Source organism: Trachymyrmex septentrionalis, unplaced genomic scaffold (genome assembly GCF_001594115.1).
Source record: "Trachymyrmex septentrionalis isolate Tsep2-gDNA-1 unplaced genomic scaffold, Tsep1.0 scaffold53, whole genome shotgun sequence".
Classification (NCBI taxonomy): domain Eukaryota; kingdom Metazoa; phylum Arthropoda; class Insecta; order Hymenoptera; family Formicidae; genus Trachymyrmex; species Trachymyrmex septentrionalis.
The window spans coordinates 2,999,515-3,012,318 of record NW_017305705.1 but is presented as its reverse complement, the minus strand read 5'-3'; the positions used below and the strand labels follow the sequence as shown (position 1 = coordinate 3,012,318).

The following is a 12,804-nucleotide window of genomic DNA, read 5'->3' as shown; positions in this document are numbered from 1 at the left end:
CCTCCTCCTCCTCCTCCTCCTCCTCCTCCTCCCCATGCCCTCATCGCATCCCCTTCCCATAGGAAAGCCTTCCCCCACTCTCCCCTCCTCTCTCGGGTAACCGTCATTTTTGACGTCGTAACGAGTCGCGATCTCATTTTCATTTGATTGCGCGAGTATTTCGGTGCTCGCTTGAGGTTATCGACCCCGAGGTGCATCTACTTTAGAATCGGGTCAGCCGCTTATTATCGTGGTAGGTGTTCGCTCGACGTGGTATTTGTCCACCGAAGCGGGAGCTCTTCGAGATAACGCTTCCCCGCAGGGCGAAATCGGACCACCACAATTTTTACACCCGATAAATTCGTCCCGCGAAACACGATACCATCAGCGAACAGTATAATGGATTACTTCTGCCGCTATACATGCGTCGCTCCGCTTGATGTGTTAGCGAGCATTACGACTTCTGGAAGGATTCGGAATTCATAAGAGTAAATGCTGTTATGCAAATTAACAATAATTGACAACGACAAGATCGAACAGGCACATTTCCAGAAAAAAGTTGAACTAATTCTTAATCATTTATAGATCATTCCTACACGAGTGTCAACAAGACTTTTTATTATGCTCCATAAATACTAAGGTGACGTTCCATAAATATCAATATATGCACCGCAGTGATTTAGCAAGTCTCTCTCATTTACGCAAAATCAATCCAAATTGTACCTGATGTTACAACTAAATCGCCGTTATATATCGTTCGGTAGTATCAGTAGAGTACAAAACTGTGTGCACGGGAGCAACCATCTCTGACCTCTGCGATCGACTTTACCGATATCGATGCCCGGGCAACAGAACGGAACGGCAAATTCTTGGGGTCGTAGGAGAGTGCTAGAACGAGCTAGCGAACGAGCGAGCGGTTAATGCCCCCGAGCAGAGCGGAGAGTGTCGCGACTGTTGGAGCGGCGCGCACGCGCACGCGCGCGCGTTACGTACGTCACCGTTACTCCGTTTCGCGTCCTCCTCACTCCCTCTTTGGCATCAAACCTCCTACTTTTACTATGGTACCTCACGCCCCCACTCTTCGCGTGGTAGCAGATACGCTCACCTTCCCCTACCGTCCCTCAGACAGATCGCCGTCCCTCTTTTCCCTCCTCCCCCTCCCCCTATTCGTTGCAGCAGTCGCGCGCTCCGGTCGTTGGCCCCGCGACCACATCGTGTGTATATCCCACACTCTCTTCACTTATATATGTGCAGTGTGCACGTATATGCAAGCGTGTAACGCTTATACAACCCCGTACCACCGTCACCGACCGACGTCTCTTCTGCCAGCTACTAGTGTCCGTCGCTGCACTTCCACGGAAAATAAAATTGGAACTTCAACGGCCGTCGCGTCGCGTCGGCCGGACAACAACGGTTCCACTAAATTGTGAAGATAATCTTCGCGCGATTCCGTCCGAGATGGAATCGCGAAAATGTCCGATGTCAATTTTTACTGTACACCGTATATCACATACATCGTACGAGAATGCCTTATTGCGTATCTCAGTTTCAATTTCAAAAAAATTAAAGAATCTTTCATACAATTCTTTTAAGTATAGTCCGCTCTTTAGCAGTAATTAATTTCTCTGTTAATAAGGTCTCGCGGAAATGAGATTTTTTTTCTTGTTGCGGAATTGAGAACAGAGAATAACAGAACTTTCTCGACTCGGCGAAAGTTTCATTTAATTCTCCTCTCGACGCATTTTTTCCTGAAACTATTGTTGAATTCAGTGCTCGCTGTTGCAATGTTGTTAAGTAAAGGAGAACATTTCACTAGTATTTAAATTATCATATTTGTGTGCGCATGAAATTTATGCAAAAATAGTAAGATTATGAGACCTGAAGTATAATTTTTAGTTTGAGATAAAATATTATACCATTCTCTGGCCTCTTATAAGGATTTTGAGAATAAGACGCGTGCGCGAAGGAACATTCGTAACTTGAGATAGCGCACGAAGGTAGTCGCCCCCTGACCCGTCACGGGCCATGCACGGTTCGAGAGATCGATGCACCGCATTCCCCCGCACACCTCCTTCACCCTTTGCTGGTTGGATTCCCGACGACCGAGAGGTTCAACAGGGGTTGCTGGCTTCGTCCGGGCACGATGATAATTCGTGGCTCGATAGCATTTCGCTGTAATTCCGATGATTTTTCGCCAAAAAAAAAAAAGAAAAGAAAATTGCTTCGAATCAGAAAGATTTGTAGGTCCATCAAAGAATCTGAAGATGTAATTATTGAAGTATTTTCACAATTATTTTCGAGATTTTAAACATGATATTTGAGATACATTACAAAATAAGTTAAATTTCAAAAAGTGAATCTTAATTTAAAAATTTGATCGATCTGTAGATTAATACGTTATATCATTCGAAACGAGCTACCTTCTTTCGTACGAAAGATCGAAGACGTATTTTACCACCGAATACTCAACCGGTTAGAATCGAAGGCAGTGATGCTTAACATTGGCAACGCTGACAGTTCATTGACTTGCATCAAACGCTCGCGCCGATTGACAGCCCGGGCGCGGAGGTGCAACGGTACATCGTTCTCTCGATGAGCTCGAAGTTGAGGTAGGCGAGGTCGCGCATCTGACGTCACGGCAGAGTTACTCAGCGACGAGCATCGCCAACTTTTCGTATGCGTACGTGCTTCGACGTATACTCGCGGTCGTCGACGCGACGACGACGACGACGACGACGACGACGACGACGACGACGACGACGACGACGACGACGACGGCATGACGAACACAGAAACATATAGAAGCTTCACGAAGGGTCCCCCACGCGTTGCGCGTTACGTAATCGTCTCGCGAGGTCGTTGACCGATACACAACGGGAAGTTCCTTTACACTATAACCTACCCCTATCTCAATTTTTATTTATTTCCAAAACTCTCAGCTTCTTCATAGTTCCGAGCGATTAACGAGATAGGATTGGGAGTAAAGATAAAAATGATTCATAAATGGAGACAAGGGATTTGTATATTTACGCTTATTTGCGAACAGGAGTAGGTGGATATTAGAGGAGTATCAACGAGAGGGTAGGAACCTGGAGAAGTGGAGGTAGGGCAGGTTCGTTCGGAGAGGGTGGCTCCTCCGGTTGGGTGAAGGTGGGGAGGAGGGAGGAAAGGAGGGAGGGAAGGAGGGAAGAAACCCGTTAGTAGAGCGCCCGCGAGCGGCTCTATGGTAGCGCTCGTAGCTCGTAGCTCGTAGTAGATACGACGAAGAGGACATCATCCAGGGTTCACTTCAGCGCGAGTGAGAGAAACTGGAAACTGGAGAAAGAGAGAACGGCCAAAGAGGGAGACGGCCGAGGAGCGCCAGTCCGCGCGCAAGGGGGACTCTCACTTTCACGCGGTGAACTGCGGGTGAACGTCCGGGAATTAGGTCACAGTGTCCCCCACCTCGGTACGCCAGAGGCAATGTGCCGAGGCTCTATGTTCTCTGTGCTAGAAAGAGCCAGTCCACAGCCAAGCTCCGATACAAACGGTCGCTTCTTTCCCCTACGAAACTCGCGTTGTACTTAGGTACGCGCGCGTTCACCGTGGAGCCCCCCGAGTATCCGAGAAGAGACTCCACGCGGGTTCGATTAACGCGAAATTACACGCGTTCACGTGAGGACAGTGACCGATGCAAGCGACCAAAGATCAATTTCCTGTTTTCCCAGAGAATACTCTAACTTAGGTAGCGTCATTAGTTTCGAACCGCGAAGGATACGTGATAGCAAGTGATAATCATTTGGTTAATCCGCGCGCGCGCGATCCCACCAAACGGTGGTGTTATATTCGTTATATTCGTTCAGTTCGTTAGACGCCGTGCGATTTTTATCTCAGCTGGAGTGAATTAATGGGGTGCTTGTGCGAATGTGATTTGGCCGCCCCGCGTTCGGGGACCGATTGCTCATCGGGGTCTTCGTCGGACAGTGACGGTCAGATTGACGAGGGTTTTGTTGGTGATTCGCAGGGCTTCTTTCGTCGGAGCATCCAGCAAAAGATTCAGTATCGTCCGTGCACCAAGAATCAACAGTGCAGCATCCTCCGAATCAACAGAAATCGCTGCCAATATTGCCGTCTCAAAAAGTGCATCGCTGTCGGCATGAGTCGTGATGGTGAGTCTTTTTTTAATATTTTATCTATGAGAATAAAAATTTTGTAGCTTTAAATAAAATTTCATTGTAAATTTCAATCATTGTTGAGAGAAATATTGCGGATTATCTCAAATAATTTGGCCTTTATTCTAGTCAACAGTGTTGAAACAATTCTAAAATGTAATAGAATATATTATTTCGATTAAAAAAAAAAAAAGAACGCTACGTCCGCCAATCCCGTAAACATATTTGCAAACTTAGCGCGTCCTTTTGATCAAAATTCGTTGTTACGCCAATTAGAGCGTCGCATATTTCTTCTTTCTTCTTTCGCGCGTCATATTCTCCGTAAAAGAGTTTCTAAAATTTAATTTGCCGGGTCATTGACCGTTTGCGTAACATCGTTCCTCGCGACACGGCGGAGTGTCGCAACGGGCGAAAGTGGCCAATTCGCCGTTTGAGAAAGCAACAGCGATTATCTTTCAATTGGCGTAATCAGATCTTGCTTTCTTTTCGACGAATTAATAAAATCCTGGTCGCTTTTTTTTTTTATCGAATAATCGGTATCGCAGCTGCGCGGGATGCTGCACAGCATCTCCCGCCCGGATCATTGACCTAGGTCGTCGACATGTCGCGCGGGCGCCAAAACACACACACACACACACACACACAATATATATATATGTATATATATCGCGTTTTGACAAAATTAGATTCGCGTCTCTCCTCTCTAGATGACTATGAAAGTGTACATTTTTATCATTTTTGCAAATTAATTCACGTAGATGCGATTTTTCAAATAGTTCTCAAATGTGGCTCGAGTATAGCCAAAAATATAATCAATTTACCCATCGCAAACGCGTACGACATGAAAATGATCTTCCGTCTGAAAAATCAGTGCGAAAAAGTGCACCTATCAGTATCAACGCGATTCGCGGGGTCAATAGACGGCCGTTGCTCGTCTGGCGGGTGGTGACTTGGTGTCCGTAGAAAGAGTACCGCTACTCGCCGCTACGTCCCCCGGTGATCCTCCCACCTTCTTCCATCCTCCTTTCCCAGCTACCGCGCCTCTGTCGCCGCACTCCGTCATCGTCCTCTCGTTCCCCACCTCGGGCGAACGATCGTTGTCGCTCGCCTGGCTTCTTCGGTCGTGGAACGCAACTCTCCCTCCACCGCGACGGCGATGGTGCGCTGTCGCGTGGCGCTACACTCCATGCGGAGACCTCGCGAACTTTGCTTCCTAACTACGTTCCCCTTCCTCGATTACCGCTCCTCTCCTTCATCGATCTCCCCTCTTCTACATCATCTGAATCTACCTGGCTGGTAGGCGCATGCTCTCGTCGCGGGCTACCGTCTGGCCAGAGCTGTACGTGACTAACTGGTCATAACGCTTCAAGCCTCGCTACGAGCAACTTGTCGACGTCGTTATCATGACCGGGCGCGTTTTTTTTTTTGTTTTTCATTTTTATCGCGTTGTACTTGGAGAAATAATTATAAGGAACATTGCGAATCTTTATAAATACGATTTTAACGACGACGTTTTGCACCATGAGATGAAATGAGTTTAAAAAATGAATTTGGTGCGGAATTGATAAATTCCAAATTAGAAGAAAACAAATATATTGGAAATTGCACTTTTGATTACTGATCGAATCTCTGTACTCTCTCTTCGCGTAGGGTAACTGGATTTTGTTACACGATATACTACATCATTACATCAGATATGATCTTTCGTTAATATCCCGTTAGCTGCTCCCGTGATTAGATTAATCGTAACTAAAGTTATACAAAACATCGTATGCTTGCTAAAGATTCAAGATATGATAAACTAAATGAATAGTTCGCTTTAGCTCATAGGACCAGCACGTCCTTAACATTAAAGATCGATAGTCCGCAAATAGATAAAGCTGACTATCGACAGCTGGTGACAGAGCAGAGAGGTAGCGCCTAGCAAGGGGTAGCACAAGGTCGTCGAGGGTAAGTTACCCCCGACAAAGGAAATTCGCATCTGCGCATAGAGAAATTCAACTATCTCGCTCACTCTTTACGCCGGGTGCTACGGCTTGACGCGTCGTACATTTGCTCGTTATTATAGTGTATATAGGTCGGCAGTACGCCTCGTGCGGCTGTCGCTGAAACCAAGTTCAAGGCCAAAGGCTCGGCAAAGGCCACATTCGCGCGTGATGGTGGGGGTCGTTGATGGTTGAATAAGTGGAGGGGCTGTTGAACGCAACCGCGGAACATCACTCAGTCGGCGGTGATGCTGTCTCGTGTTTGCACGCGTACTGCAGTCGCGCTCGTTTTTCAAACTCTGAGCGGCAAACCTCTCCGTCATAGCCACGCGCTGTTTCGCGCAGTGCGATCGCTTGGAGTGACCCGCGACTCGCGAGTCAGCCGAGAGGATCGTTCGTGGCGCTTATCAGTCAAGAACACGCAACCTTAGAGTCAAGGAGTCCCTCGCGTACGACCTCCGAGTGGCAACCGCGGGCGTCAGCCGGCAGGTGATCTGGTGCTGATAGAGAAGTCAACCACGTGTGCGTGAAAGTGCGATAAAATCGAAAATTATTCCGAGATTTAAACGTGATTTACGTGAGATACGTTTCCCTGAACCGTCATGGGAGACGAGTTACCGATTCTGAAAGGGATCCTCAACGGAGTAGTCAACTATCACAATGCACGTAGGTGTCCCTTTGATGGAACGATAACGATATCCGATATATTAGAACGGTTTCGATAGCGATAAAACGTATAGCGTACTTTCTAATTGAAGATTCGCATAACGCGCAGCTCACTGCGCGCGTGAGCGCGCGCGGCACTTTCATCTCTCCCGCGCGAGAAAGTCGTGCGCTTTCCCCTCTGACTTTTTTTCACCTTTGGCGCGAAACCATATCTGGTGTGATGGTACTCACGTCTTTGAATAGCCACGGTCGGTTTTAGCCACGATCGAGAGTCGCCGACTTTTTCTTTCGATTCTCTCGCATGGCCTATGCGAGAACATCACGCGAGTGCCGACATTCGTTTATGCGAAGGTCATCTCGCGATAGCGAACGGTCGGGTCCGTTGCATGATTCACCCATTGATCGCATTAACTATTTATCGGCGTCCTTCCTTTTGCGTGCGACGTACAAGCGAGCGTCAAATCAACATACATCTAACACCCTTTGGTTTTGCTTGCTTCTGATTACAGCGGTACGATTCGGCCGCGTGCCCAAGCGAGAGAAGGCCAGGATTCTGGCTGCTATGCAGCAGAGCTCCCACAGCCGTTCTCAAGAGAAGGCGGTAGCGGCCGAGTTAGAGGATGAACAACGTCTGCTCACAACTGTGGTGCAAGCCCATATCAACACATGCGATTTTACCAGGGATAAAGTGGCCCCGATCCTCGCCAGAGCCCGCGAGACTCCCAACTACACCGCATGTCCACCAACCTTGGTAAACAAGCTCGACCTATCCTCTTGACATTGACTTGCGGGTTACGCAAGCCATTCGTTTCTCGCTTTGAGATTTGAACGGTCGGCATGTACGCTGACGTCAATAATTACGCGGGCCTTGGGCCGTCTTGATCTTTCAAGCGTTCTATCGCGGAAATCGTGCGAGAACCAGGCGACCTCGGCTGGAAGGAGGAAGCGAGATCCGACGAGAGCGTGTAAATCGCCTCGTCTCATCCCGTCTCGTTCCGCCACGCGAGGACGCCTGGTATGGCTCTCTTCCGAGTACCAATAACGACGATATAGGCGACCTTCAGCATAATTTAATGATTCGTTGCCTCCTGACCTTGGAATTTGGTTCTCTCTGTTATAGGCATGTCCCTTGAATCCTAATCCGCAACCATTGACCGGGCAGCAAGAGTTACTTCAAGACTTCTCCAAAAGGTTCTCGCCGGCCATACGCGGTGTCGTGGAATTTGCAAAACGCATACCTGGATTCAACCTGCTGGCACAGGACGACCAGGTCACTCTATTGAAGGCTGGCGTTTTCGAGGTGCTGCTCGTGCGACTGGCCTGCATGTTCGATGGTCAAACGAACAGTATGATCTGCTTAAACGGCCAAGTGCTCAAACGAGAGTCCATCCATAATAGCAGTAATGCGCGATTCCTAATGGACTCGATGTTCGACTTCGCCGAAAGAGTCAATTCCTTGCGATTATCCGACGCTGAATTGGGACTGTTCTGTTCGGTTGTGGTGATCGCCGCCGACAGACCTGGGCTTCGCAATACCGAACTGGTCGAACGTATGCACAATAAGCTTCGGAACGCTTTACAGACGGTACTAGCACAGAACCATCCCCAGCATCCTGACATACTCCGTGAATTATTAAAGAAAATACCCGACCTAAAAACTCTCAACACCCTCCATTCTGAAAAGTTGCTGGCTTTCAAAATGACTGAGCAGCAACAGCAATTGCAGGCTCAACAACAGCATCAACAGCAACAACAAACGCAACACGTCATCACTCCTCAACAACAGCCGCATTGGCCAATGGAAGAGGAACCTCCGGCTTCCTGGGGCTCCGCTTCGGACGTAACTTTAGACGAAGCGGTAAAGAGCCCACTGGGTAGCGTGTCGAGCACCGAGAGCACCTGCAGTGGCGAAGTTGCCTCCTTGACGGAATACCATCCAGTACCACCGCCAAGCGGTCACCATGCGTCGAGCGCGCCTCTTCTAGCCGCTACCCTAGCCGGTGGACTCTGCCCGCATAGACGACGTGCGAACTCTGGCAGTACTAGCTCCGGCGATGACGAACTTCATCGTTCTACTATATCGAAGACTCCACAGCCGCCACAGTGTCGCAGTTTTCGTAAATTGGATTCGCCAAGTGATAGCGGAATTGAGTCTGGTACCGAGAAACCTGATAAACCGGCCAGCAGCAGTGCCAGCAGCGCTCCCACATCTGTGTGCTCGAGTCCACGCTCGGAGGACAAGGAAGTCGAGGACATGCCGGTGCTGAAGCGCGTGCTTCAGGCACCACCTTTGTACGACACCAACTCACTGATGGACGAGGCTTACAAGCCCCACAAGAAGTTCCGCGCTCTGCGCCAGAAGGACAGTGCCGAGGCCGAGCCGGCCGTAATAGTTCAGCACACGCAGTCTCAATTGCATCTACATCTAACTTCGCCACCAGCGCGCAGTCCGCCCACGCAAACGACACAATCCCAGTGCCCGCAAACCGCGAGTTTGCTCAGCAGCACGCATTCCACTCTCGCGAGAAGCCTAATGGAGGGCCCGCGGATGACAGCGGAACAACTGAAACGTACAGACATCATACACAACTATATAATGCGGGGCGAGGCTAGTCCCAGATCTCCGACAGCATCGCCGTCGCCCGCGGAACAATGCGCATCGACGACTACCATAACCGCACGCTCGACGCAAGGATCTCAAGGTCTTCTGCAATGCGCTACCACGAGCTATTCGAACAGATGGCCGGCCACTTCGGTGATCACGACGACAACAGGTGCGCGACAACAGCAGCAGCAACAGCAGTCTTCCTCGGATTATCTCGCTGTTGCCAACTCCCCGGCTTCGTCTCCGCGGTACCTCTCCGCGACGGCGACCAGTAGTACGAGCACGAGTCCGAGACCAACGTCGAGTACGGCGGCTACGTTATCGGTGTTATCGGGCTGTCCGAGCAACATGATGGAGCTGCAGGTTGATATCGCGGACAGCCAGCAACCGCTGAATTTGTCCAAGAAATCGCCATCCCCGTCACCATCACCCAGACCGCTCGTCGGGCCCTGCAAGGCCCTCTCTCTCGAAGCGTAGTGTTCTCGCGAGCTCAAGTGATTTCCCGTAACATGCACTGACGTGCGCGCGCACGAAACCGGGATGTTTGATCCATCATTAATCAACAACCGACGGAACCAACTCGTCGTTGTCGCGACGCGATACAACCTTCCCCGGTCCTTAACTAGAAACGAAAGTGCCAGGACGCTCTGAGCGCGTGACAAACCAAATAATTTATTAATTTAAACTACTTATCGCTAAAATCACGCGAGAAAGGAGGTGGAGGTTACGGAGGAGTGGACAGGGTACATCTCCGTGTATAATCACGAGGAAGACAGACATTCTGTGGCGAGTTGTTTTTTTTCGAGTGCGCGAAATGACGATGAATGGACACTTGCATAAAAGTGCCGATTCGATGAAGGCAACAGTGCTGTATAGGAGAACCACCTATCCACCTAAAACTACCTATCTACCTGTCTACCTACCTAAAACCTATCTGCTCTAGGTGTATATCTAGGAGATAGAGCATCTGCGATGGAAAAAAAAAAAAAAACAAAGGTTGAGTGTTACAGAAATTAATAATCTATCTACATGTGATAATCATGGAAATCGCGCATCCTGTACAGTCTCCACCTCATTCATTGATCATCTACTCTACTATAATTATTAAATATTATAAAACTAATTAATATTATTGTAATATGTGTAAGGTATCATAACCGTAAAAAATTATCATTTCGTGTACGTGTAGAAAAAGATGCGTATGATACTCTTGTGTGAATGATGAAAGGCAGACATACGGAATGAATGGGGAAAAAAGAGAGAATGAAATGACGGATGAGCGTGCTTGTGCAAGTGAATCGGGGCAAATCGAAAAGCTTCTTGATCGCGGTGGCAACCGAGAATGAAAATCGCGTACGCGATTTTAAAGAATTAAGCGTTTTGTTATGAGACTGATCGGCCCGCCGCGGCCACCAGTTTGCAATTACCGTACCTTTATATTACATGTCGTGTCTCTTCGTCGGGAAGACGACGCGAGAAGTAATTATATCCTCTAATCGCGTCGTATAGCGAGATAGGTATCGTAGGCCCGCTTAAACGCGTTATACAATATTATGTGTTGTGTGTGCATGCATGAAAGTCAGATTAGATAGATCGAGACGGGATTGCGAAAGAGAAAGCGAGGAAAAGATAGTAAGTGAGAGAAGGAAGAGAAAGATGGGAAGGGAGAAAGAAGAGAAAGAGAGAAGCCGCGGAGCGCTCGAGCAAAACGGAGTTCCGAGTAGAACTTCGAAACGCAGTGTAAATAGTAGATTCGTAAGGCTATGTGTTGGTAGGCGCGAGTGAACCTCTTCTGCTTCGAAAAAATAAAAAATCGTGAGGAAAAGTTTAGAAGATACGCGGTGGGCCGCCGCCGACGTGTTGTTGAGACGCCCGCCCCGCCCCCTCCCCTTTTAACCACCCAGCATATCCCAATTCCAGCATGAACATCCGCATCGAATATATTCGCATACATTCACAACACGCTGAGTTGCGAGCGAGCAAAATACCGATCTTGAAACAGTTGTAGAAACACTTATGCCTTCTTTCAAGACGGACTAGATTCTCTTGATTCGACCTAGAAGAAGCTCACTTTACACTCTGATGTCTGATTTGAGTTTCGTATTAGTTCGGTCCTCAAATTAACGATTTAAATAGAGTTGCAATAAAGTTTGATCAGATTAAAGGGAATCTACTCGTCAAGGAACGAGGCATTAAAAGCACATTTCAATCTTCCGGCTAGAAATATAGCCTAGCCAGTTGTATTCCTAAACACCCATCCTTTCCTCCAGCTTAGAGGCCTCTGTATTTATTGTATCTAAAGAGAGAATGCATTTCCTTCGCCGTGTCGCATGTATCACATTCACCTGTTTGTCCAAGCGAATCCTCGTAGAATCCTTTTGTCCTTACAAAAACACGCATACACACACAATAATGGACACATTTACACACGACAGCAACATATATGCACACTGAGCGAACACTTATTCTTGTCCTCCTTCCCCCCCCTCACTCCCTCCCACCCTCCCTCGCTCCTTCCCTTCCGCAGACAACCTAGCGTTGATATTCGTAATACTTGTTATGCATAAACTACACATAATTATTATAGTAAACGATACATAAAGTATGATATATTTCCCTATCCATTAAGAAGAATACAAACACAGCTGTTGTTTCTGGTGGAAAAAAACGAAAAATATGGATAAAATGTACTCTACTACATGCAAGAAATGCAGCCCCGCATATTGCCCAGTGAGCACGTCATTTTGTACGCTTGGGAGTTGTGAGGTCGTCTGAATAAACATTGTCTGGTGAATTATACATAAAAATATATTATCTTCTTATTTATCTTTAATCCCACAGCCTTCCGATTCTTTCAATAAGAAATCTGAGATCTCTCTTATCCTATCTTTCAAAGATATTAAAATTCTTGTCCAACAATATATCAGATTTTATTCTGTTGTTTATTTTATTCATATATAAGCACAACAAAATTCCAATTTAAATTATCATTAACATATTCAATAATATACGTATACTTTTAAAATTAATTATTAATGTGTAAGAAACGAAAAAGACTGAGCAGTTATAATTGCCCCTAAATTAATATAATTATTCAAGTATCAATAATCAGATATCTTGAATTTTGAATATTTAAGAAAATATGTCTTTACAAATGAACAATTTATATTACCTAATTTTCTAAAATTCTCATTTGTGCGACTCGCGTAATTCGGTGATCATGCCATATATTAATTCGAGCTGGACGTCCTGATGTCCATATCTTTTTTTTTTTTTGTCGATACCTTGAACTTTTACACAGCCTTGGTAAGTATAATATTTAGATACGAATACGACTGGAATTTACGAACGCGTTATCGAAGACGCTAATTACAAAAAAAAAATGAAAATATTTTCACACTTTTTACATTCTCAATTA

General features: G+C 47.0%; 1 protein-coding gene across 4 annotated transcripts in view; it reads left to right on the top strand.

Annotated features, from left to right (window-relative positions):
* The window catches only part of LOC108751969 (nuclear hormone receptor E75), a 95,513-nt gene extending 83,734 nt beyond the window's left edge, over window positions 1–11,779 (top strand). For 3 of the 4 annotated variants that reach the window (XM_018492476.1, XM_018492477.1, XM_018492475.1), the window contains exons 3-5: window positions 3,983–4,127; window positions 7,291–7,532; window positions 7,902–11,779. In XM_018492476.1, the coding sequence (XP_018347978.1) occupies window positions 3,983–4,127; window positions 7,291–7,532; window positions 7,902–9,863 (2,349 nt within the window). In that variant the 3' untranslated portion in view covers window positions 9,864–11,779. Of the gene's footprint in view, window positions 1–3,982; window positions 4,128–6,327; window positions 6,782–7,290; window positions 7,533–7,901 lie in introns of those variants that run through there. The other variant, XM_018492478.1, reaches the window with a different exon arrangement.
* Window positions 11,780–12,804: the final 1,025 nt, after the last annotated feature.